Source organism: Anolis sagrei, chromosome 6 (assembly GCF_037176765.1).
Source record: "Anolis sagrei isolate rAnoSag1 chromosome 6, rAnoSag1.mat, whole genome shotgun sequence".
Lineage (NCBI taxonomy): Eukaryota > Metazoa > Chordata > Lepidosauria > Squamata > Dactyloidae > Anolis > Anolis sagrei.
Genome location: NC_090026.1, coordinates 11,795,536 through 11,822,595, shown reverse-complemented (window position 1 = coordinate 11,822,595; position 27,060 = coordinate 11,795,536). Strand labels below are relative to the sequence as shown.

General features: G+C 45.3%; 1 protein-coding gene across 1 annotated transcript; it reads right to left on the bottom strand.

Moving 5' to 3' along the window:
* Positions 1-2,882: 2,882 nt before the first annotated feature.
* CLDN15 (claudin 15) lies at positions 2,883-17,765 on the bottom strand. Its single transcript, XM_060780101.2, has 5 exons — positions 17,349-17,765; positions 9,604-9,768; positions 7,925-8,006; positions 5,493-5,603; positions 2,883-3,570 (listed from the first exon to the last, which is right to left on the bottom strand). Exons 1-5 carry the CDS (start codon positions 17,563-17,565, stop codon positions 3,447-3,449), a joined length of 699 nt encoding a protein of 232 aa, XP_060636084.2. The 5' UTR covers positions 17,566-17,765; the 3' UTR covers positions 2,883-3,446.
* Between the last annotated feature and the right edge of the window lie 9,295 nt (positions 17,766-27,060).

The following is a 27,060-nucleotide window of genomic DNA, read 5'->3' as shown; positions in this document are numbered from 1 at the left end:
TGTGGCGGCAAAAAAGCCAATGGGATTTTGGCCTGCATCAATCGGAGCATAGTGTCTCGATCTAGGGAAGTCATGCTACCCCTCTATTCCACCTTGGTTAGATCACACCTGGAATATTGTGTCCAATTCTGGGCACCACAATTCAAGAGAGATATGGACATACTGGAATGTGTCCAGAGGAGGGCAACTAAAATGATCAAGGGTCTGGAAAACAAGCCCTATGAGGAGTGGCTTAGGGAACTGGGCATGTTTAGCCTGAAGAAGAGAAGGCTGAGAGGAGATATGATAGCTATGTATAAATATGTGAGAGGAAGCCACAGGGAGGAGGGAGCAAGCTTGTTTTCTGCTTCCCTGGAGACTAGGACGTGGAACAATGGCTTCAAAAGACAAGAGAGGAGATTCCATCTGAACATGAGGAAGAACTTCCTGACTGTGAGAGCTGTTCAGCAGTGGAACTCTCTGCCCCGGAGTGTGGTAGAGGCTCCTTCTTTGAAAGCTTTAAACAGAGGCTGGGTGGCCATCTGTCAGGGGTGATTTGAATGCAATATTCCTGCTTCTTGGCAGGGGGTTGGACTGGATGGCCCATGAGGTCTCTTCCAACTCTCTGATTCTATGATTCATGCAACATAAGTGGAAATTCAAAGGATAGTAAACGGAATCGGTTACAGTTCCAAACAATATGTGTTTTAATATGAAAAACACCTTGAAATGCATGATCTGGTGTGTCTCATGTCCAGATCAAAGTCTTCACTTTTTTTTAATGACACTTCTTTTATGTTCCTTCCAAGTCACAGCAAATGTCTTCTCTCTATGAGCCTTTGAGTAATGCTTAACTAAAAAAGGAATGGTGTTGAATCTTCTATATCAGTGGTTCTCAACCTCCATAATGCCGCGACCCCTTAACACAGTTCCTCATGTTGTTCTGACCCCAACTATAGAATTATTTTCATTGCTACTTCATAACAGTAATTTTGCTACTGTTATGAATCGTAGTGTAAATATCTGATATGCAGGATGTATTTTCATTCACTTGACCAAATTTGGCACAAATACCCGACACACCCAAATTTGAATACAGGTGGGGTTGAGTTGTAGTTGCTGGGATTTATAATTCACCTATCATCAAAGAGCCTTCTAAACTCCACTAATGATGGAGTTGAACCAAACTTGGCACACAGAACTCCCATACCCAACAGAAAATATCAGAAGGGTTTGGTGGGCATTGACCTTAAGTTTTGGAGTTGTAGTTCACCTACATCCAGAGAGCACTGTGGACTCAAACAATGGTTGATTTGGACCAAACTTGGTATGAATACTCAATATGCCCAATTGTGAACACTGGTGGAGTTTGAGAAAAATTGACCTTGACATTTGGGAGTTGTAGTTGCTGTGATTTGTAGTTCTCCTACAATCAAAGAGCATTCTGAACCCCACCAATTATGGAATTGGGCCAAACTTCCCACACAGAACCCCCATAACCAACAGAAAATACTGTGTTTTCTGATGGTTCTTGGCAACCCCTCTGACAGCCCCTCATGACTCTCCCAAGTTGAGAAAGGCTGTTCTATATAGATTCAAGATTAGGTGCCATCTTAACTTCCTTGTACCAAAAGCCAAATACTCTTTTCACCCCAAGCCCATGAAGGTATTTCAGTAGCCAGACAGGGAAAACCATTGAATGATTTGAGGGAGTCACACACTCTCAGCTCCAGAAAACCCTGTGATAGGTTAACCTTAGGATCCCCATAACTTGGAAATGACTTGAAAGTATATGGCAATGCACATATTGGGTTGTTGTAGGTTTTTTTGGGCTATATGGCCATGTTCTAGAGGCATTCTCTCCTGACGTTTCGCCTGCATCTATGGCCAGCATCCTCAGAGGTTGTGAGGTCTGTTGGAACTAGGAAAATGGGTTTATATATCTGTGAAAAGACCAGGGTGGAACAAAGGACTCTTGCTGGAGCTAGGTGTGAATGTTTCAACTGACCACCTTGATTAGCATTTGATATCCTGAAAGTGCCTGGAGCAATCTTTTGTTGAGAGGTGATTAGATGTTCCTGATTGTTTTCCCTCTGCTGCTTTGCTGTTTTAATTTTAGAATTTTTTAATACTGGTAGCCAGATTTTGTTCATCTTCATGATTTCCTCCTTTCTGTTGAAATTGTCCACATGCTTGTGGATTTCAATGGCTTCTCTGTGTAGTCTGACATGGTGGTTGTGAGAGTGGTCCAGCATTTCTGTGTTCTCAAATAAAATGCTGTGTCCAGGTTGGTTCATCAGGTGCTCTGCTATGGCTGACTTCTCTGGTTGAAGTAGTCTGCAGTGCCTTTCATCTTCCTTGATTCGTATTTGGGCAATGCTGCGTTTGGTGGTCCCTATGTAGACGTGTCCACAGCTGCATGGTATACGGTAGACTCCTGCAGAGGTGAGAGGATCCCTCTTGTCCTTTGCTGAACGTAGCATTTGTTGGATTTTCTTGGTGGGTCTGTAGATAGTTTGTATGTTGTGTTTCCTCATCAGCTTCCCTATGCAGTCAGTGGTTCCCTTGATGTATGGCAAGAACACTTTTCCTCTGGACAAGAGGGATCCTCTCACTTCTGCAGGAGTCTACCGTATACCAATGGGGAGTGAATCCCACAAGCCTATGTGTGTCCACTCAGGTGCAAGGTCTCATGACTTCAAGAGGACTTACTCCTTGAGTGTCCCAGATTGCAGTGTTGCTCTTGATGTTTCTCAAGCAATTATTGTCAGCATCAGATCTCTTATTTTGACATTGTTGACCTCCATTTCTCCCACTTAGGTTCCCCATCCCAGTTCCCGATTCAGCAAGATCAGTACACATAGGGTTTGGAAAGATACACAACTTCCATATTATTAAGAAAATAGCCATTTAAATATATTTAGGCAAATTTGTGCTGAGGTGCCCCCACCACTTAGATTAATGTTAGTTTCTGGAATACACTATTTTTTTAAAAAAATGATCAGTCCATTTCACAAAGTCTCTTCATTTGATCTATGGAAGGGACAAGCGCCACCAGTAAGTGAAGAAAGAGGTTCTCCAGGAGGAAGGTGTGATTCAACCAAGTCCCCGTAGCTTTCCAGTATCAACTATATCTGATCACAGGGCACCGAAAAACCCCAAAGATAATTCCATCCAAGCAGAAGGGAAAGCAGACAAAATTGTGATACACAACACAGCTCTCCCTTGCAATAAATAACCTTGGACAAGGCACTATTTGCTAGGCTCAGACTCAAAGATGGAAAATTGGAGCCTCTGTCCAATTCCTAGCATCATCACAAGACCTGGGCTTGAGACGGGACTGAAGTTTCCTTTGTCCCTTTCTGTCTCTGTTCTGAAAGAAAACCCGTACAGGTTCCAGGCTGCCTGAGAGACATCTGCAAAAATGTTCTTTCAGGGGGTCATGCCCCCCTATTTCCAATGCAGGTTCAGACGTAAGCATTCCTGCCATACTTCCCGGTGCTGCTGGTGGTGGATTCGACGCGAGGACGAGGGACCGAAGCTGCAGGAGCCGTCATTGGACTCTTGGTGGCCTTGTATGAATACGCAAAACTGTCAAGACACAAAAGCATGGGATTCTGACATTTGCAGTTTTATAAGGTCTTCATTTTCTTTGCAAATACTTCTAGTGAAGTGCTTCTCAACCTTCCTAATACTGTGACCCCTTAATACAGTTCCTCATTTTGTGGTGACCCCCAGGTAAAGGTAAAGGTTTTCCCCTGACATTAAGTCCAGTCATGTCCGACTTTGGGGGTTGGTGCTCATCTCCATTTCTAAGCCGAAGAGCTGGCGTTGTCCGTAGTCACCTCCAAGGTCATGTGGCTGGCATGACTGCATGGAGTGCCATTACATTCCCATTGGAGAAGTACCTATTGATCTACTCACATTTGCATGTTTTCAAACTGCTAGACTGACAGAAGCTGGGGCTAACAGTGGAAGCTCATGCCGCTCCCTGGATTAAACCTGCGACTTTTTGGTCAACAAGCTCAGCAGCTCAGCGGTTTAATCCACTGGACCACCGGGGGCTCCTATGTGGTGACCCCCTACCATAACATTATTTTAGTTGCTACTTCATAACTGTCCTTTTGGTACTATTGTGAATATCTGATATGCAGGATGTATTTTCATTCACTGGACCACATTTGGCACAAATACCCGATATGCCCAAATTTGAATACTGATGGGGCTGGCGGCGGGGTGATTTTGTCATTTGGAAGTTTTAGTTGCTGGGATTTATAATTCGCCTACAATCAAAGAGCTTTCTGAACTCCACCAATGGTGGAATTGAGGCAGTCTTGGCACACAGAACTCTCCCGACCAACAGAAAGTCCTGGAAGGGTTTGGTGGGCATTGACCTTGAATTTTGGAGTTGTAGTTCACCTACATCCAGAGAGCACTGTGGACTCAAACAATGATGGATCTGGACCAAACTTGGCACGAATACTCAATATGCCCAAATGTGAACACCGGTGGATTTTGGGGGAAATAGACCTTAACATTTGGGAATTGTAGTTGCTGGGATTTATAGTTCACCTACAATCAAAGAACATTCTGAACCCCGCCAATTATTATTATTATTATTATTATTATTATTATTATTATCTTTATTTGTACCCCGCTAACATCTCCCGAAGGACTCAGTGCGGCTTACAAAGGCCAAGGCCCTCAATAAAACAACAGCATAAGAAATACAACAATAAATCTCAGAAAGCAAACCCATACACATTAAAGCAATAACAGTAAAACAATAAAACGATAACATCATGACACATTTAAAACTAAGGACTGGGCCAAATGTAATGAATAAAAATAGAATTGGGCCAAACTTCTCACACAGAACCCTCATGACCGACTGAAAATACTGTGTTTTCTAATGGTCTTTGGCGATCCCTCTGACACCCTCATGACCCCCTCCGCCGGGGTCCTGACCCCTAGTTTGAGAAACGCTGTTCTAATGTCTCACCAAACTTCAGATCCCAAGATTCCATAGTATGGAGACATGGCAGTTAAAAGTGGGGCAGACTGCATTCATTCCACAGTGTAGATGCCTTCACACTGGGTGTTCTCCTTTTCTCTCTATTCATATACATTCACTAAGGAATTCTAGTAAAAGCTGCTGTTCACCTTGCCTTTTGTAGGCAGACACACATAGCTATGGCATCAATCTGCTGGAATAGAATCCCATTCTTTTCCATCTCATGCTTCATTGCATAGCTTCCTGCAGATTGGCTGATGCAACCTAACACTGAAGTCTGTGTTTCTCCAACCCTTTTTTTACCATTCTTTATCAGTGCTAATGCTGGGAGTTAACGGAAGAATAACATAATTATACTGTTTGTAGGAAAAATCAGCTACCCAGGGAGGAACAATGGAAATAAAAACAAAAACAAAATCAATGATGGCAATAACAAAGAAATGGGACAAGCCACAGAAAAATGGACGAGCCAGCTTTGTCAAACACAACTCTCACTCACTTCGGTTCCTGTGCTAACTGTTTCCGACATGAAGTGAACAGACATCCTCCGCCAATGATCACCAGCAGTGACGCGCTCCATCCCAGGTAGAGAGCAGGCCCAATTTCATACCTATGCCATGAAGAAAGACACATTGAGAACCAGTTCCTTCAGTTGGTCTGATCCATATAAACATAACACTTCTAGCAACTTTTCATTTCCATGCTAGATTTTGAGCAGTTTTTAGATGGTGAAACTCAAGGCTAGATTCTGAGATCTTGGGACTCCAACCGAGGGACAATGTTTGTGCCAATCCAATGATAACTATTATTATTATTTGATACACAACAGGATTTTTGTTATTCATTCGTTCAGTCGTTTCTGACTCTTCGTGACTTCATGGACCATCCCACGGCAGAGCTCCCTGTCGGTTGTCACCACCCCCAGCTCCTTCAAGGTCAATCCAGTCACTTCAAGGATCCCATCCATCCACCTTGCTCTTGGTCAGCCCCTCTTCCTTTTTCCTTCTGTTTTCCCCAGCACAACTGTCTTCTCTAAGCTTTCCTTTCTTCTCATGAAGTGGCCAAAGTACTTCATCTTGGTCTCTACTATCCTTCCCTCCAATGAGCACTCAGGCCTTATTTCCTGAAGTATGGACTGGTTGGATCTTCTCGCAGTCCAAGGCACTCTTAGCACTTTCCTCCAACACCACAGTTCAAAAACATCTCTCTTCCTTCGCTCAGCCTTCCCTATGGTCCAGCTCTCACATCCGTAGGTGACTATAGGGAATACCATTGCTTTAACTATGCGGATCTTTGTTGCCAGTGTGATGTCACTACTCTTCACTATTCTATCAAGATTGGTCATTGCTCTCCTCCCAAGAAGTAAGTGTCTCCTGATTTCCTGGCTGCAGTCTGCATCTGCAGTAATCTTTGCACCTAGAAATACAAAGTCTTTAAGATCATCTGGAGAGGCCCTGCTCTCAATCCCACCACCGTCTCAAACGCGATTGGTGGAGATGAGAGACAGGGCCTTTTCAACAGTGGCTCCTAATACAACAGGATTAGTACAAAGCAAACAAGATCATTATCCTGGCTGTTGTATTGGATAACACATCGGACACTTCCCAAGTGTCTAGGACTATGTGATGTATCGGCAGATAATAGGTGCAGATCCAAGTAGGGGGGCCTTTTGCAGATGACAGGTGGTAATTTTGTTGGCATTGATTGTTTTTAAGTGCAGGTCGAGGTCTTTAGGCACACCACCTAGTGTGCCGATCACCTCTGGGACCACCTTTACTGGCTTGTGCCAGAGTCTTTGCAGTTTTTTATTATTATCATTATTGTTATTATTGTTGTTATTATTATATTTGAAACACAACAAGATGAGTCCCCAGCGAACAAGATCACTCTGCTGGCTGTTGTATTGAATCACATGTCAATTACTTCCCAAGTGTCTAGGACTGTGTGATGTACCTGCAAATAACTTATTTATTTAACTTCATTTATTTCATATACTTGTACCCTGCCCTTCTCACCCCCGAGGGGGGACTCAGGGCAGCTTCATAGCAAACACAATTCGGTGCCATCATGATGATAAGAACAATCAACAAATTAAATAAACACACCAATTAAAATCTGGGTCTGGGTCAATTCATTATCACTTCGAAATTGCTTATGTCTTCTTCATACAAGCCACTGTTCAATGGTCAAATGCAAGGTCCCACAGCCAAGTCTTGAGTTTCCTTCTAAAGGACAGGAGGGAGGTGGCCAGTCTGATGTCTTTGGGGAGGGAATTCCATAGACGGGGAGCTACTGTTGAGAAGGCCCTGTCTCTCATCTCCACCAATCACATTTGCGATGGCAGTGGGATCTAGAGCAGGGCCACTCCAGATGATCTTAAACTTCATGATGATTCATAGTAGGAGATATGTTTGGAGATGTAGTCTGGGCCAGAACCATTTAGAGCTTTAAAGGTTAAAACCAGCACTTTGAATTGTGCTCGGAAGCAGATCGACAACCAAAGGAGCTGGCATAACAGAGGAGTTGTATGCTGCCTGTACGCCGCTCCGGTGAGCAACCCGGCTGCTGACCGCTGGACTAATTGAAGCTTCCAGGCAGTCTTCAAAGGCAGCCCTACGTAGAGCACATTGCAGTAGTCTAATTGTGCACCCAGTAGGGTGGCCTTTTGCAGCTGGCAGATGATAATTTTGTCAGTGTCGATTGTGTTTAAGTGCAAGCCAAGGTCTTTAGGCACTGCACCCAGTGTGCCGATCACCACTGTGACCACCTTGACTGGTTTGTGCCAGAGTCATTATTATTATTATTATTATTATTATTATTATTACTATTATTTCCCACTTTATCTCCCCTCTTGTGCCTACACAAGTTTGCTCTCTGCTTGTTGCCCTATATCCCCCCTGCCCTCCACTTGCCACTATGTTATGGGCTTACTTTGTACCAGCAAAGAGCGGGTTAAAGAAGTCGCGGGTAATATTGAAGGCGTACCAGGAGATCGTCACCATGCCACAGAGACCTGAGCAGGGAGAAGAAAAACAGAAAACTTAAGCCAAACGTGACATAGCATGAGGAAGAAGATGCAGATTTCATAAGTTAAGTAAGCTACTAAGTGGTAAGGAAAGAGTAGCCTCCAAACATGCATGCATGCCTTTCCTTTAAACAAATCTGATAGAATAATATACATTTCTATTTCAGCAAAATTATGGGTTTGTTTGTTTGTTTTACATTGTGTGTGTGTTTTTAGAGCAGGGAATCATGTGGCTCTTTGGGCATTGCAGCAATGCAACTCCCAACATTCCCTACCTCAGAACTTAATTCTGTGATGTTTTGGACTTTGAAATTTATGGCTGGCATGTTGTATTGCAGGTAGAGATCCGTAACTGCTCCTATGCAAACGTAGCACTATTGTCATGACCATAAATGCCCCCCCCCCCCCCCCCCGCAGCCTACCTTAAGAACCAGCAGCCTCACCAAATGACAGAGGTTTGTTCAGCTGGAGATCAGAGTCTAAGAGAAGGTCAATTTCAATCCCTTTCCACCACTGAGAACCAGGACCTCATAATTCCTCATTGAAACCTCACTCATGGATAGAAAGGAACTGGAAACATTCTCTTCTTGTGTCCCAATTGCCTTCTAAATGGACCTCTATCTTTCAGTCTGGCTGCTGGCTCTTCAGGTAGGCTGTAGACTACTTATTTATTTATTATTTATATTCTGCCCTTCTCACTCCACAGGGGACTCAGGGCGGATTACAAAGTGCATATACATGTCAAATACTCAATGCCATAGACACACAACATATATAGACAGGCACTCAGAGGCTATTTAACATTTCAGCTTTTCATGAGGGTATTCTGGCCACCAGAGGAGCTGTCCCTTCACCATCCATTTGTGACACTGATGAAGTACTTTATCATTCTTTGCATGCTTGCTGGAGATTTTTATGGCCTCGTAAGTTAGTTAAATTAGCCTCGATGCATAAGCAGTACCTAAATTTCCTACTTGACAGAAACTGTCTTTCAGGCTGCAAAGGTCAACAGCAAGCTACACAAATTGGTCGGAAGCTCACTCTGACCTTAATGCAGCTGATTCCCAGCCGGCTGCGCCACAGTGACGATCAGATCAGGAGAAGTTATTTACTATTTTGTATTGTCGAAGGCTTTCATGGCCGGAATCACTGGGTTGTTGTAGGTTTTTTTGGGCTATATGGCCATGGTCTAGAGGCAGTCTCTCCTGATGTTTCGCCTGCATCTATGGCAAGCATCCTCAGAGGTAGTGAGGTCTGTTGGAACTAGGCAAAAGGGTTTATATATCTGTGGAATGACCAGGGTGAGACAAAGGACTCTTGTCTGTTGGAGCTAGGTGTGAATGTTTCAACTGACCACCTTGATTAGCATACAATGGCCTGACTGTGCCTGGGGCAAACTTTTTTTTGAGAGAGGTAATTAGATGTCCCACTATTTTTCTTAATTCTGAGATGCCATCGGATTGTAAAGTGCACACTAATTTCAGTACCACCAAACGACTATATCTTACAATCAATTAGGTAGTTAGGCAATCATAACTAAGTAAGTGGTAGAAGATAGCAATGGTCACGTGTGAACTCGACTCACCAGCCAGGAGGAACATGCATCCGGCAACAACAGCCATCTTAGACTTCAGGTTGGGACTGTCTTCGGCCACTTTGGTGCATTGCAGACCCAGCATGCCGCACGGGATGCCTAAGAAACCAAATACCAGTGCGGTGATCATAAGGGCCCGGGAAGCTTGCAGATAAGCTAAGAAGGAAAAGAAAGAGACGTGATCAACAAGGCTAAGGGCAATATCAGAGTCCGCACAACCTCTGAGGATGCCTGCCATAGATGTGGGTGAAACACCAGGAGAGAATGCTTCTGGAACATGGCCATACAGCCAGAAAACTTACAGCAACCCAATATCAGAGCCCTCAGCAAAGCAACCTCGAAATCAAAGTTGGGATTTTGGGATAATCTTAATATCGAACCACAAGAAGCAACTGCACTGAGCAGATGGAGGGACAGAGTGTGCATCTACACTGTATATTTAATGCAGTTTGGCACCACTTGAACTGCCATGGTTAATGGCTTTGGAATCCTAGGAGATGTAGTTTTACAAGGTCTTTAGCCTTCTCTGCTGATATTGAGCCAGAATAAATCCTGAAAATGTAAATGGTCTTTCGATGACTTTCTCACGATGGGGAGGAAAAGGGACAAATTATTTGGTCTTGCCTCTGAAAGCAACATCGATAAAGATTTATATCGCGAATCCCGTGTCTCATTCCACATACTGTATGGCTTTGTTAGAAGTCATGAAACGGACCTGTTTACTCGCTGCGCGTGCCAAAACCACAAATCCCTTTGCCTTTCCTTTCTAAAGGTGGTGAGTGTTTGAGCAAAATTGATAACATAGTTATACTTCTCATGAGCAAATAAACACAAGGAATGGTCTTTGAAAGTTCCTTCCTTCCGTCTTCATTTCTTTCTGTCTGTCGGAGGAGAACTCCAGAACTGCCCAAAAAAGACTATGTTATGTAGCAATGGAATCATAGAGTTAGAAGAGACCTCATGGGCCATCCAGTCCAATCCAATTCTGCCAAGAAGCAGGAAAATTGCATTCAAAGCATCCCCAACAGATGGCCATCCAGCCTCTGTTTAAAAGCCTCCAAAAAAGGAGCCTCCACCACACTCTGAGGCAGAGAGTTCCACTGCTGAACAGCTTTCACAGTCAGGAAGTTCTTCCTAATGTTCAGATGGAATCTCCTTTCTTGTAGTTTGAAGGTTTACTTATTATAGTTTGAAGGGTGGAATAGAGTACTAGGGGCAAAGGCACAAGTGACTGACTTAGGGTGCATCAACACTGGGGAATTTGTGCAGTTTGACACTGCTTTAACTGCCATGACTCAATATTATGGAATCATGGGAGCTGTAGCTTTACAAGGTCTTTAGCCTTCTGTACCAAAGAATGCTGGTGCCTCACCCAACTACAGGAGCCCCCGGTGGCGTAGTGGGTTAAACCCCTATGCCGGCAGGACTGAAGACTGACAGGTCACAGGTTCGAATCCAGGGAGAGGTGGATGAGCTCCCTCTATCAGCTCCAGCTCTTCATGCGGGGACATGAGAGAAGCCTCCCACAAGGATGATAAAAACATCAAATCATCCAGGCGTCCCCTGGGCAACATCCTTGCAGACGGCCAATTCTCTCACACCAGAAGCGACTTGCTCCTGACACGACAAAAAAACCCAACTACAACTCCCAGTACCGAGCCATTACTATTTAAGTTGCTGTCAAATTGTATTAATTTCACAGTGTAGATGTGAGATAGAATAGGATAGGTTTGAGCCTCAAAACTTCATTCATTTTATTACACATCCTTTCTCTCCATGTTAGATGAAGGCAACGGGTACATTTTGGCTCTAAACATATCTTTCCATAAGTCGGAAATGACTTGAAAGACATAAGAACAAACAGTTCTCCCTATCCCTTGTGGTGAGGATACAACAATAACAAAATTCAAGAATTAACAATTTGGTGACTTTTTAGCAACACTCAAAATCCGCCGCCAAAGGCAGCTACCAACTCAACAACAAAATGGATCTCCATCATTCCTGGTAGCTTCCTGGCTTTTGAGGTGGGCTTTGGGGAGCTCAAAGGTAGTTACAGCATTGTGGAAACATTGAGAAAAACCTTGGCCATCATGGCCATATCCCGACTCTCCTCTCTTGGAAACGGATCAGACCACAGCTAGAGAGACCAGCTGAGCAATTAACAATGTCTGTTTGTGTCCAAGTCACGCTTTGGCCCGGCCTTCTGCTCATATGCCAGTGGGTACACAGCTGTTTTGAACCTTTGCAGCCAACAGAAACCTACTGCAAACAACAGACCAGGATGCTATAGAGCACAATAAACAATGAAGCAAAAAAACCCATGGCATTTTGGCCAACTATTGAAAGTGAGGAGACTGGTTGTCTTCTTAACCTTTCTCTGTCCAGCACTCGGAGAATTTGCTCCCTGCTCCCCCTTGAAGGGCCTTAGGAGAAAGGCTTACAAGTTGTCTCTGCTATCCTCAGGGAAAGGAATTGAGTGACGTTTCCCCATGATTTTGGGCTGGAAACATCAATGATCCCCACTGTTACTTTTTCTGGCTAGTGCAGTGTTTCTCAACCTTCCTAATGCTGCAACCCCATAATACAGTTCCTCATGTTGTGGTGACTCCCAACCATAAAATTATTTTCGTTGCTGCTTCATAACTGTAATTTTGCTTCTGTTATGAACCGTAATGTAAATATCTGATCTGCAGGATGTATTTTCATTTAATGGACCAAATTTGGCACAAATACCCGATATGCCCGAATTTGAATATTGGTTTGGTTTGAGCGGGAGGGAGTTGATTTTGTCATTTGGGAGTTATACTTGCTGGGATTTATAGTTCACTTACAAGAGCATTCTGAACTCCACCAACGATGGAATTGAACTCAACTTGGCACACAGAACTCCCATGACCAACAGAAAATACTGGAAGGTTTGGTGGACATTGACCTTGAGTTTTGGAGTTGTAGTTTACCTATAACCAGAGAGCACTGTGGACTCAAACAATGATGGATCTGGACCAAACTTGGCACAAATACTACATAAGCCCAAATGTGAACACTTGTGGAGTTTGGGGAAAATAGACCTTGACATTTGGGAGTTGTATTTGTGGGGATTTATAGTTCACCTATCATCAAAGAGCATTCTGAACCCCACCAATCTTCACACACAGAACCCCCATAACCAACAGAAAATACTGTATTTTCTGATGGTATTCGCTGACCTCTCTGACCCCCCCCCCCCGGGGTCCCAAACACCAGGAGTTGTAGTTCACCTACATTCAGAGAGCAATGCGGACTCAAACAATGATGGATCTGAACCAAACTTGGCACAAATACTCAATATGCCCAAATGGGAACACTGATGGAGTTTGTGGGAAATAGACCTTGACATTTGGGAGTTGTAGTTCCAGGTATTTATAATTCACCTACAATCAAAGAGCATTCCGAAACCCACCAATAGAATTGGGCCAATCTTCCCACACACAACCCCCATGACAAACAGAAAATACTGTGTTTTCTGATGGTTGTGGTGACTCCTCTGACACCCACTCATGACCCCCCCCCCCAGGTTGAGAAACACAGGGCTAGTGGATGATGGGAGTTGCAGTCCAATAACTATTGTGGCTCCATGATTCCTATTCTTGTTCTATATTCCCTGTGCTATGTCTATTACGTGTGAGTGTCTTTCAGCGTTTGGAAAAGTAACTTTTTGACTACAGCTCCCAGAATTCCCTAAAAAGTCTAAAATATCATTTTTCCAGGAACTGGTGGGTGGTTTGAATCCTAGCTTAGATGCACTGAATGAATTATTATTAAATGGAAAGTCAACATCGCCTCAATGGATCAGTTCCCAACTCTGGCCCTCCAGGCGTTTGGGACTTCAATTCCCAGATGGGAAAACCTCTGTGTAAAACCTGTTGGATTTCCCCCTGTTGTGCCAAGGATATTGAAGTGAAGTTGGTAGGATCATGTTTCGCCATAACAGACCCTGCAAGTGGAAACCCTGGCCTAAAAATTCCCTATGTTTATTGTTGTTGTTCAGTCATTCAGTCGTTTCCGACTCTTCATGACTTCATGGACCAGTCCATGCCAGAGCTCCCTGTCGGCCGTCACCATCCCCAGCTCCTTCAAGGTCAATCCAGTCACTTCAAAGATATCATCCATCAATCTTGCCCTTGGTCGGCATATATTTATAGATTCCTAATAATAGTAACAGCTGCTCTACATGTAAACAAAGATGAGCCCCATTGATTCATACCCAAAGTCTCTGTGGCCCACTATGGTCAAGAGCAAGCCCATACAAACAGGATATGGGTGGAATTACCTCCTCCCTTTTCACAGCAGTGTTAACCCTCGGGGGTTGAGAAGGGCGGGGTAGAAATACGCAAAATAATAATAATAATTAAGAGATGGACAGAGGGTGCAGGTATACTGTAGAATTAATACAGTTTGGCATCACTTAAGTTACAATGCTAGGTGGCAGGAATCCAGAGATTTGCAGTTTGGAGAGGCACCTACCCTCTAGCAGAGATGGCTCAAAGATCTAGGAAAACTAGAACACTCATGATTCTGTAACATTGTGCTATGGCAGTTCAAATGGTGATGAACTTGGTTAATTCTAGAGTGTAGATCAGGTATGAACAAACTTGGGCCCTCCAGGTGTTTTGGACTCCAACTCCCACCATTCCTAACAGCCTCAGGCCCCTTCCTTTTCCCCCTCAACTGCTTAAGCGGCTGAGGGGGAAAAGGAAAGGGCCTGAGGCTGATAGGAATGGTGGGAGTTGAAGTCCAAAACACCTGGAGGGCCCAAGTTGGCCCATGCTTGGTGCAGATGTACCCAAGGAGTCATATTAGCTGACTCGTTGACATTGGATGACTGACCATAAGAATTTAAAATAGTCACTGGCCTGTATGGCATCGACCTTGGCATTATTAGCACCACATTCTAACCAACTGAGCTAACTGACCGCTGTCTGTTTCCCTTTTTCTTTCAATTGCCCAGAGAATAATCAATAGATCTCCAACCACATTCTTTTGTTTTCTTGAATTCTGCTTAAACCCTAGGAGGGGTCAATACTGGTTATAGGTACTAAGCAAACATTTAGATCTTAGCTTAAAGACGGCTGGCTTTGCAGATTTGGGGTTTCTTGATCCCATGGCAATCTCCCACCCCACCCAGGACTAGACTTTGCTTTAGACCAGTGGTTCCCAACCTTTTTTTTTTTTTTTTTTACCAAGGACCACTCTCCAACATTAATACCAAAAGAATCATAGAATCATAGAGTTGGAAGAGACCTCATGGGTCATCCAGTCCAACTCCATTCTGCCAAGAAGCAGGAAAATTGCATTCAAAGCACCCCCGACAGATGGCCATCCAACCTCTGTTTAAAAGCTTCCAAAGAAGGAGCCTCTACCACACTCCAGGGCAGAGAGTTCCACTGCTGAACAGATCTCACAGTCAGGAAGTTCTTCCTAATGTTCAGATGGAATCTCCTTTCTTGTAGTTTGAAGCCATTGTTCCACATCCTAGTGTCCAGAGCAGCAGAAAAAAGTTTGCTTCCTCCTCCCTATGACTTCCTCTCTCGTATTTATACATGGCTATCATGTCTCCTCTCAGCCTTCTCTTCTTCAGGCTAAACCAGCTCTTTAAGTCGCTCCTCATAGGGCTTGTTCTTCATACTCTTGATCATTTTAGTCGTCCTCCTCTGGACAGAGTTATGAATCAGTTTTTGGTCAACTTTAGATTTGGTTTGGTTATTTGGGGTGCTGATTCAGAATATTGCATTGGATAGACCACATCAGCCCTAGTTTCTGATACAAAACAAATGCCATCCAGTAGTCGCCATCTGTTTGCCCACAGAAAACTATATTTAATAATGTAGAGCTGATGTGGTAGTATTAATCTTTCCTGAGCAGTTATCCTCTCCCATTTCAACATCCCCATTTCACAAAACCAGTTGCTGCGGGGTGAGGTCGCGGACCATATTTTCGTTCTTGCAGACCACTGGTGGCTCACAGACCACAGGTTGGTAACCACTGTTTTAGGCTGTCTGAATAAAGGTAACATTTCCAAACTGTGCATGGGTGAATTGGGGACATGGAGAAGTACTCTAGCCCTTAAGCTAGCCCTTTCTGTGTTTGTTGGACTACAGTTCCTATCAGCCCTCTAGCTTAGCCAATTCTTAACCAGCTGTTAGGAATTGTGGGAGTTGAAGTCCAAAGCATCTGGAGGGCCCAAGTTTGTCCATGCCTGATCTGCACTGTGGAATTAATGCAACTTTGCCACAACTTTAACTGCCCTGGCTCAATGCAATGGAATCTGGGAGTTATAGTTTTACAAGGTCTTTAACCTTCCCTGTCAAACCCATGGCAGTGGAAATGGTTTCAAACCATATTAATTCCATAGTGTAAATGAACCCCTGCTTAACTTGTTGTCATAATATATATAATAATACTGTCAGGGAATGTGGTTGGGGAGGAGCTGGGACCTGCAACTCCAAAACGCCACTTTTCCAAACTGGAAGGCATAGTCGCAGGGAAAGTGGTATCAAAATGCATTCGTTCCACCAGTGCAGATGCCTCCCTAAGTTAGCTTGCTGCCTTATGATATGGGAATGAAGTTGATGGATGCTGCTGAGAGCTGCATGACAACAGGACCATTCCGTATCGGGCTATTCAGAACCATAAGTGTCTGCTTGTACTTTTGGTGTTGTTGTTAGGATGCTATTTAAAGCAGAAGTTTCCAAACTTTTGTCCTCTATGGGTTTGGGGCTTCAGTTGTCATTGGCTTCTGGGGACTGAAATCTCCCCCAAAAACTAGAGAAACAACAATTAGGGAACACGGCTTAAAAGAACACTGTAAGATGATGGTGGTGATGATGGTGATAGTGGTGGTGGTGAGGTTGGGGTGATGGTGGTGTTGGCGATGGTGGTGGTGATGGTGATGATGGTGATGGTAATGGTGGTGGTGATGATGGTGTTGGTGGTGATGATGATGGTATTGGTGGTAGTGTTTGTGGTGGTGATGGTGGTGTTGGTGATAGTGATGATGGTGGTGGTGGTGATGATGATGGTATTGGTGGTAGTGTTTGTGGTGGTGATGGTGGTGTTGGTGATAGTGATGATGGTGGTGGTGGTGGTAATGGTAATGGTGGTGTTGGTGGTGGTGTTGGTGGTGGTGGTGATGGCAGTGATAGTGGTGGTGGTGGTGTTGGTGGTGATGGTGATGATGGAGATAGTAATGGTGGTGCTGATGGTGTTGGTGGTGGTGATGGTAATTGTGATGTGGTGATGGTGGTGATGGTGGTGGTGATGGAGATAGTAATGGTGGTGGTGATGGTGGTGATGGTGGTGTTGGTGGTGGTGATGGTAATTGTGATGGTGGTGGTGGTGATGGTGGTGGTGATGATGGAGATAGTAATGGTGGTGGTGATGGTGGTGGTGGTGTTGGTGGTGGTGATGGTAATTGTGATGGTGGTGTTGGTGATGATGGTAGTGATAGTGGTGGTGACGACTGGTGGTGATGGTGGTGGTGGTGATGGTGGTAGTGATGGTGGTGTTTGTGGTGATGATGGTGATGGTGGTGATAGTGATGATGTTGGTGGTGATAGTGGTGGTGATGGTGGAGGGGAGGAAGAGGCTCGTTCCCCTCCACCATCTGAGGTTGCCTTTCCTGGCCAGATCTCTCCCCCTTCCCTTCCCTTCCCTTCCCTTCCCAAGCCACCCTCCTCCCAAGGAGGTTGCCAACTTACCAGGCAGCTCTAGGAGGGACTGGAACTCCCAGCAGTTGTAGACCCCGGTGGAGTCGGTGGCGCAGCTCTGCCAGAGGTTCTCGAAGAGGGTGGAGGTGGTGATGACATTCCCGGAGACGCTGGAGACCCTCCAGTAGCTGTTGAAGAGGGTCACCCCCAGCATCCCCCAGCCCACGGTCGCCAAGAAGAAGCCGGCCGTCTCCAAAGCCACGGACATCGCGGAGGATGGAGGAGAGAAGGAAGCCCCGAAGAAAGGAGGAGGAGGAGGAAGCCGGAGAGCGAAGGGGATGAGCAGGTTCCTTGAGCTACCTGGCTGGATCCCTCACCGGGTCGCTAAGCTGGGAAACTACCTGGATCCCTGACCGTTTGGCTAAGTTGGGTGAGTTACTTGTCTCCCTCCCTGACAGTTTGCCTGGCCAGTTCCTTCTCCTTTGGAGCCTCGGGGGGTGGACGCAGGTATAAGGACTCCGGCAGTGCCCCCCCCCTCCCGCCCCCTGGTGACGCCACGATTGGAGCCAAAGTCCACCCCACTCTAACAGGACCGTGGGTTATTATGGGTGGAATTTGGGGAGGGACTAATTGCACATCCTCTCCCCCCCCCCCCCTGCCTTCCCAAACGTGCCTGCAAATCACCTGCCGACTTAAGTCGCATCTACACTGCAGAATGAACGCAGTTTGGCTACCACTTTTCACTTGCCAGGACTCAGTGCTGTGGAATCCTAGGAGATCTTGACTCAAACTCCTCTAGACTTTCCAGTCCTCTCTGCAAAGCAGCTGCCGACTTAAGTCGCATCTACACTGTGAAATGAATGCAGCTTGGCACCCCCATGAACTGCCATGGATCCTGAAAGTTGTAGTTTGCAGCATTCCTGGGCAGGGAAGACTAAACACCTTGTGAAGCTACAGCTCCCACGATTCCCTAGCATTGGGCCCTCCAGGTTTTTTGGATAACAACTCCCACAATTCTAAACAACCTACCAACTGAAGACCTTGTGAAACTACACCTCCCACAATTCCATAGCCTTGAGCCCTACCAGTTAAATTGGTGTCAAACTGCACTTCACTGTAGAAGGGGCATAGGCAAACTTGGCCCCTCCAGGTGTTTTGAATTTCAACTCCCACAATTCCTAACAGCCTACCAACTGAAGACCTTGTGAAACTACACCTCCCACGATTCCATAGCCTTGAGTCCTACCAGTTAAATTGGTGTCAAACTGCTCTTGCTCTTCACTGTAGAAGGGGCATAGGCAAACTTGGGCCCTCCGGGTGTTTTGAATTTCAACTCCCACAATTCCTAACAGCCTACCAACTGAAGACCTTGCGAACCACTGTTCTCGTTTCTAGAGCAGCAGAGGACAATATTGTCCCCTCCTCCTCCTCAATGCAATATCCTTTCAAATACTTAAACATGGCTATCACGTCCCTTCTGAGCCTTCTCTGAACATGCCTAGCTCCTTCAGCTGCTCTTCAATGAGCTTTGCTTCCATACCTTTGAGCGTTTTCATCTCCCATCTCTGGAAGCCTTCCATTTGAACGTCTGAGCTCTCATGAATAGGTGGTAGCATGAGAAATTGGGTTGGTTTACGACTTCGGACCAACTGCCTTTCTTCCTGATCATTAACTCTGTACTCTGAAACAATATCAATATGACAGCTGACTGGCACAACCTGGGGATCACAACCAGACACAGTGAAGACATCTGCCCTTGCGCTATGCTACTCTGCTGCTGAGTATGCATGTCCAGTGTGGAACACATCTCGCCACGCTAAAACAGTGGATGTGGCTCTTAATGAGACATGCCGCATTATCATGGGGTGTCTGCGCCCTACACCACTGGAGAAATTACACTGTTTAGCTGGTATTGCACCACCTGACATCTACCGGGGAGTAGCAACCAATAGTGAAAGGACCAAGGCAGTGACATCTCTGGCCCACCCCCTGTTTGGATATCCGCTAGCATGCCAACGACTTAAATCAAGAAAGAGTTTTCTAAGATCTACTGAGAGGAGATATGATAGCCATGTATAAATATGTGAGAGGAAGCCACAGGGAGGAGGGAGCAAGCTTGTTTTCTGCTTCCTTGGAGACTAGGACGCAATGGAGCAATGGCTTCAAACTACAAGAGAGGAGATTCCATCTGAACACGAGGACGAACTTCCTGACTGTGAGAGCCGTTCAGCAGTGGAACTCTTTGCCCCGGAGTGTGGTGGAGGCTCCTTCTTTGGAAGCTTTTAAACAGAGGCTGGATGGCAAGGGGTGATTTGAATGCAATATTCCTGCTTCTTGGCAGGAGGTTGGACTGGATGTCCCATGAGGTCTCTTCCAACTCTTTGAGTCTATGATTCTATGATTCTATGACACTCTCTGGAACAACTCAGCAAGCAAGAGTCCAAAAGTGGCAGGCTAAAACCCAGAACCTCAATCCATGGCTGATACCAAATGAGAGACTCCCTCCTGGGCACACAGAAAACTGGGAGACTTGGAAGGCGCTGAACAGACTGCGCTCTGGCACCACGAGATGCAGAGCCAAACTTAAGAAATGGGGCCACAAAGTGGAATCCACAACATGCGAGTGTGGAGAAGAGCAAACCACAGACCACCTACTGCAATGCAACCTGAGTCCTGCCACATGCACAATGGAAGACCTTCTTGCAGCAACATCAGAGGCACTCCAAGTGGCCAGCTACTTGTCAAAGGACATTTAATAGAATACAAGTCTGCAAACTTTGTGTTTTGTTTGTTTGTTTGTTTTTAATACAATACAACTGTTTTGGTTAGCTCCTGACACAATAAATAAATAAACTCCGTACTGATGGGCTTTGCAGTCCGTCACTAAGGGAGGAGGGATTGCGCACAATCTCCTCATCCCAGTATAATGTGTTACCAGCCACCCACCCATTCATTCACTACTCACTCACACAAATACCTCCTGCATCCATGGAGTGATGCACCATGAGTTGTGCAGCTCTTTTAATGTTCAGACTAAAACCAGGTAATGTTCGGACTAAAATCAGGTGAGGTATTCAGTGACCTACTGACATAGAAACTCCAGTTCGCCCCCACTTTTCTCTCTCCCTCCTACGTGTGTAACAAAAGGTTCATTCTCTTCCTTCAACTGGGTCAATGCCTGGAGTGCATAACCCCATTTAAGGGGCTGTTAATATTCTACGAAACTCCGTTTCACAATTTTGGAGTGCTGTCTTGCTATATTTAGCAGTCTAGTGGTGGTTCTTCTTGTGTTACATGAAGGTGATGATCCAGCACTCTTTCCTTTCTGAATTCATGCGTGAAAGGGCCCTTACTTCAAGTGCCGCCACTTCAGTTGCGCAAAGCTTTCCAAAGGAAAAAGACTCCACCGACTGCATACTTTAACCAGTATCTTACAACACAGTCAATAAGAATGATGACTTGGAGTGAGTCTATAGAATTAATATACTTTGACATAATTTTTCACTGCCATGGCTATTAATTTTATTCAATCTTGGGATTTGTAGTTTGGTGACACACTAGTACCTTTTGGCAAAGAAAGCTAATTTATGTATCAACTGTGATAGCCTTGCCCACTTGATAGTATTTCTTTTTGTATCACTTCAAGTTGTCTAGGAAGTAATTTTTGCAGAAATACATATTTATTTTGAATGAATGCATAGATTGGTTCCTGGCATTTCAGTGACCTCCAGGTGTATTGGAGTGTAGCTCCCATCATCACCAGTCATCAGGACCCTTGGTAGGCATTATAGTCCAACATATCCACTGGGAAAGGATGAAATAGAGCAGTGTTTCTCAACCTGGGGGTTGGGAGCCCTGGGGAGGTCATGGGGGGGGGGGGTTCAGAGGGGTAGCCAAAGGCCATCACAAAACACAGTATTTTCTGTTGGTCATGGGGGAGAAGTTTGGCCCAATTCCATCGTTGTTGGGGTCCAGAATGCTCTTTGATTGTAAGTGAACTATAAATCCCAGAAACTACAACTCCCAAATGTCAAGGTCTATTTTCAGCAAACTCCACCAGATTAGAATAGATTAGGAAGCAGATTGAGTACAATTATAGGATCAAAGATATTTAAAGAATTTATCGATACGTGTCAAAGAAAATTATTATAAATTGGTTTGGAAATGGTACTTAACACCAGTAAAGATTGCAAATATTAATAGGAATGCCACAAAAATCTGTTGGAGAGGTTGCCAGGAGGTGGGTACTTATCTACATATGTGGTGGCAAAGTGAATATGTAAATTAATTTTGGGGGAAGGTATTTGGAAAATGGATATGAAGATAGGAAAAAGTGCAAGCATTGCATTGTTGTCACTATATAACGTTAAGAAATTGGGAAAAAAACAGAGAAAGATGCAATAGATAACATGTTAACTGCAGCAAGATTACTGATAGTGGGGAACTGGAAAGGTAAAATAAATATACCAATTGAAGAATGATATAAAGAACAATGGAAAGTAGCAATAAATGATAAATTGACATGTAGGTTAAGAGTCAGGAAAGGGGTAGGGAAGGAAAACGACTTTGATGAAGTTTGGGGAAAATTTAGTGAGAACGGCTTAAAAGAATTAGAGGGGAAATTACCTCCACAAGAAGAAATGGTATTTTGGAAAGAGAATGTAAATTGAAGTGGCATGGAAGTTGGGGGGGGGGGGGGGGCACAGAGGTGAACAAAAAAAAGTATGCAAGATATATATACACATATAGTTGATGTAATGAATTGAGTATCGAATGTAAGAGTATTGAAGGTATTGATGTATTTTAAGAAAACCAATAAAATATATATATTTTAAAGATAGGTTCAATTCCATCGTTGGTGGAGTTCAGAATGCTCTTTGATTGTAGGTGAACTATGAAGCCCAGCAACTACAACCCCAAAACGTCAATTCTATTTTCCCCAAACTCCACCAGTGTTCACATTTGGGCATATTGAGTATTTGTGCCAAGTTTGATCCAGATCCATCGTTGTTTGAGTCCACGGTATGTAGGTAAACTTGTTGTTCATTCGTTCAGTCGTCTCCGACTCTTCGTGATCTCATGGACCAGCCCACGCCAGAGCTCCCTGTCGGCCATCACCACCCCCAGCTCCTTCAAGGTCAGTCCAGTCATTTCAAGGATGCCATCCATCCATCTTACCCTTGGTCGTCCCCTCTTCCTTTTGCCTTCCACTTTCCCCAGCATCATTGTAGGTAAACTACAACTTCATAATTCAAGGTCAATGCTCACCAAACCCTTCCAGTATTTTCTGTTGGTCATGGGAATTCTGTGTGTCAAGGTAAGTTCAATGCCATTGTTGGTGCAGTTCAGAATGCTGTTTGATTGTAGGTGAACTATAAATCCAAGCAACTACAACTCCCAAACAGAGGCGGCCCTAGGTAATTTTCAACAGTAAGCAAACAGTATTTTGGCACCCCCCGTCCCCAACCAATCATTGATATATATTTTTTCTGTTCGTCATGGGAGTTCTCTGTGCCATATTTGGTTCAATTCCATCATTTGTGGAGTTCAGAACGGTCTTTGATTGTAGGTGAACTTTACATCCCGGTAACTACAACTCGCATATGTCAAGGTCTATTTTCCCCCAAGAGCACCTCAAGAGCGCCCCTGGGCAGGCATGTAGCCGGGAGGGGGGGGGCTTGAAGGGCTTCAGCCCCCCCCCCCCCCCGAAATTCTCATGGTGGTTCGCGAAAAGGCCTTACTGGTGTATTATTTAAACTGTTATGTTTATTCATATCATGATCTGATCACTATACTCAATATATCCCATATGCATGGGGGTATTGGGGTAATGATACAAAAGGTTTGCTAGGGTAGACCCTCTTTCACTCAGACTCAGCCCCCCCCCCCAAAACTCAGCCCTCCCCAATCCCCCCTGAAAAAAACTCAGCCCCCCCTCCCCCCCGAATCGAAATCCTGACTACGGGCCTGCCCCTGGGCAAAATCAACTGTACTTCAAATGCTTACTTTGTGTAATGGTTGAGCCGCCCCTGCTCCCAAATGACAAAATCACCCCCATCCCACCAGTATTCAAATTTGGACATATTGGGTATTTGTGCCAAATGGGGTCCTGTGAATGAAAATACATCCTGCATATCAGATATTTACATTATGATTCATAACAGTAGCAAAATGACACTTATGAAGTAGCAACGAAAATAATTTTATGGTTTGGGGTCACCACAACATGAGGAACTGGGACCGAGAGCAGGGCCTCCCCAGTTGATCTTAACATCCGAGATGGTTTATAGAGGGAGATACATTTGGACAGGTAAGCTGGGTTAGAACTGTTTAGGGCTTTATAGGTAAAAGCCAACACTTTGAATTATTCTCAGTAGCAGACCGGCAGCCGGTGGAGCTGACGTAATAGGACAGTTGTATCCTGACAATGGAGTTGTATGGTATTGTTGTTGCTGTGTGCCCTCAAGTCATTTCCGAGGTAAGCTGAATGTTTTGTGTGTTTTATTGCTCTAACCTTGTGGTTGTTGTTGTTTTTTTTATCTGAACTGTCATTTTAATTTTGTAAAACTTGTGAGTGAATAATTTTTAGAACTGTACCCTTTTGTTTAAATGCCCAGAAGCCACTTTGGCTCCTGTAAAAGGGAGAGGAAGTGTGAAATTAATTCATTAATTGACTAATGTCTGTGACTCTCTTTCCTTCATCTCTCTCTCTCTCTCTCTCTCTTTAATTGAAATTGTATTGTGGGCCAGCTCCAATTAACCCGTGTTTAGGGAAGCTGGGTGTGTGGGCCGCCTTACTTAGGCGATCCCTCGTTTTCCGAGTATGATGGTCCTCCAATGTTCTTGTGGGTCCGTAAGTGGCTGTGGAGCCCTATTCTTGCTCTGCACCTTCTTCCGCAGTGAGGGCATTGGTTTCCAGGTGGAAGGCGGTCCCGGTCGGGGTTGGCTTGACGCGCCTTCCTCCTAGCACGTTTCTCTCTTTCACCCTCCACTCGTGCCTCCTCGAATTCTGCAGCACTGCTGGTCACAGCCGACCTCCAGCTGGAGCGCTCAAGGGCCAGGGCTTCCCAGTTCTCAGTGTCTATGCCAGAGTTTTTAAGGTTGGCTTTGAGCCCATCTTTAAATCTCTTTTCCTGTCCACCGACATTCCGTTTTCCATTGTTAAGTTCGGAATAGAGCAACTGCTTTGGGAGACGGTGGTCAGGCATCCGGACAACGTGGCCAGCCCAGCGGAGTTGATGTTGGAGGACCATCGCTTCAATGCTGGTGGTCTTTGCTTCTTCCAGCACACTGACGTTTGTCCGCTTGTCTTCCCAGGAGATTTGCAGGATTTTCCGGAGGCAGCGCTGATGGAAACGATTCCAGGAGTTGCATGTGACGTCTGTAGACAGTCCACGTCTCACAGGCATAGAGCAGGGTTGGGAGGACAATAGCTTTATAGACAAGCACCTTGGTCTCCCTACGGATGTCCCGGTCCTCAAACACTCTCTGCTTCATTCGGGAAAATGCTGCACTTGCGGAGCTCAGGCGGTGTTGTATTTCAGTGTCGATGTTGACTTTGGTGGAGAGGTGGCTGCCAAGGTAGCGGAAATGGTCAACATTTTCTAATGTTACACCATTAAGCTGTATCTCTGGCATTGGGGAGGAGTTGGCTGGTGACTGCTGGAAGAGAACTTTGGTTTTCTCAATGTTCAGTGACAGGCCGAGCTTCTCATATGCTTCTGCGAAGGTGTTTAGAGTGGCTTGTAGATCTTCTTCTGTATGCGCACAGACGACATTGTCATCAGCATACTGGAGTTCTATAACAGATGTTGTTGTAACTTTGGTTTTGGCTTTCAGTCTGCTGAGGTTAAACAGCTTGCCATCTGTCCGATAGATGATTTCCACTCCGGTGGGAAGCTTCCCATCAACAAGGTGAAGTATCATTGCGATGAAGATGGAGAATAGAGTTGGGGCAATAACACATCCCTGTTTGACACCCGATTCCACCTTAAATGGGTCACTTTGGGAGCCATTGCTGTCCAAGACTGTTGCCATCATGTCATCGTGGAGGAGCCGCAGGATGTTCACAAATTTGTTAGGGCACCCGATTTTGTGGAGGATGGTCCAGAGAGCGCTGCGATTCACTGTGTCGAATGCCTTTGCAAGGTCGATGAATGCCATGTACAGAGGTTGGTTTTGTTCCCTGCATTTTTCTTGGAGCTGTCGTGCAGTGAAGATCATGTCCACGGTTCCTCTGGAGGGGCGGAAGCCGTTCTGGGATTCTGGGAGGGTGTCTTCTGAGAGGGGCAGAAGGCGGTTTGCAAGGATTCTTGCGAGGATTTTCCCAGCGGAGGTTAGAAGGGAGATACCTCGATAGTTTCCGCAGTCTGTTCTTTCCCCTTTTTTGAAGAGGGTGATGATGGTGGCATCCTTGAAGTCTGCTGGGATTTTCTCGGTCACCCACACTTTTTCTATGAGCTGGTGGAGTTGGTGTGTCAGCTCAGGTCCTCCCTCTTTGAAGATTTCAGCAGGGATCCCATCCGGTCCGCTGGCTTTGTTATTCTTCTGTTGGCTGATGGCATTGCTGACTTCTTCCAAACTAGGCGGTGCTGCAAGCTCATCCCTGGTTTGTTGTTGCGGGATTTGTGAGAGGACCTCTTCGGCCACATTGGAGCTGCGGTTCAGGAGGCTTTGGTAGTGTTCTTTCCAACGTAGTGCAATTGAGTTTTGGTCCTTCAGGAGTTTGGTTCCATCTGATGAGCGTAGAGGCTGTATGCCATGGTTTCTTGGTCCGTAGATGACCTTTGTGGCTTTGAAGAATCCCTGAGCATTATGGGTATCTGCCAGGTGTTGGATTTCTTCAGCCTTCTTTGTCCACCAGATGTTCTTGAGTTCTCTTGTCCTTCTTTGGACCTCGGCTTTTGCACTAGCGTAGATCTTTTTCTTAGCAGCACAGTTGATGTTTCTCTGCCATGTTTGGAAGGCTTTCCTTTTCTTGTCAATTAGCTGTTGGATCTCGATGTCATTTTCATCAAACCAGTCTTGATGTTTCTTGGCTTGGTATCCAATAGTTTCTTCGCAGGCTTGGATGATGGAGGTCTTCAGTTTGTTCCAATGTTCCTCAACATTTTCGGGGTGTTCTGTGGGTAGATGGTTCTTGAGTGCTGTTTGGAGATGGGCTCGTCTGGAGGGCTCCTGAAGGGCTTGGGTGTTCATTTTGCGCCTTGTCTTTCTGCCTTGGAGTCTGCGCTTGGGAGCGATCTTGATAGCCATCGAGGATCGGATTAGCCTGTGGTCAGTCCAGCAGTCGTCAGCACCTGTCATGGCTCTTGTGAGGAGCACGTCACGGCGGTCTCTGGCACGTGTGATTACATAGTCTAAGAGGTGCCAATGCTTTGACCGGGGGTGCTTCCATGATGTCTTGAACTTGTTTTTCTGGCGGAAGAGCGTGTTGGTGATGACAAGGTTGTGTTCCGCACATTTGGTGAGAAGCAGGATGCCATTCGGGTTGCTGTTTCCAACCCCGTCTTTTCCGATGGTCCCTGGCCACAGGTCGAGGTCTCGCCCGACTCTTGCATTGAAGTCCCCCAGGAGGATGATTTTGTCCTCCTTAGGTATCCCCGATAGGACGGTGTCCAGCTGACAGTAGAATTTCTCCTTGATGTCTTCATCAGCATCTAGTGTTGGTGCATAGGCACTTATGATGGTTGCCCGTTGGTTTTTGGCAAGATCGATTCGGAGGGTTGAGAGTCGTTCGTTGATGCCAGTGGGTGCTTTGGAT

Excerpts from the sequence above, each read along its gene's own strand:
- CLDN15 (XM_060780101.2), bottom strand. The coding sequence starts at position 17,565 with ATGTCCGTGGCTTTGGAGACGGCCGGCTTCTTCTTGGCGACCGTGGGC. Across the intron at positions 5,604-7,924 it reads CCGCTCTTTGCTGGTACAAA|GTATGAAATTGGGCCTGCTC; the intron begins GTAAGCCCATAA and ends TTCATGGCATAG. Across the intron at positions 3,571-5,492 it reads CAGTTAGCACAGGAACCGAA|TTTTGCGTATTCATACAAGG; the intron begins GTGAGTGAGAGT and ends GTGTCTTGACAG.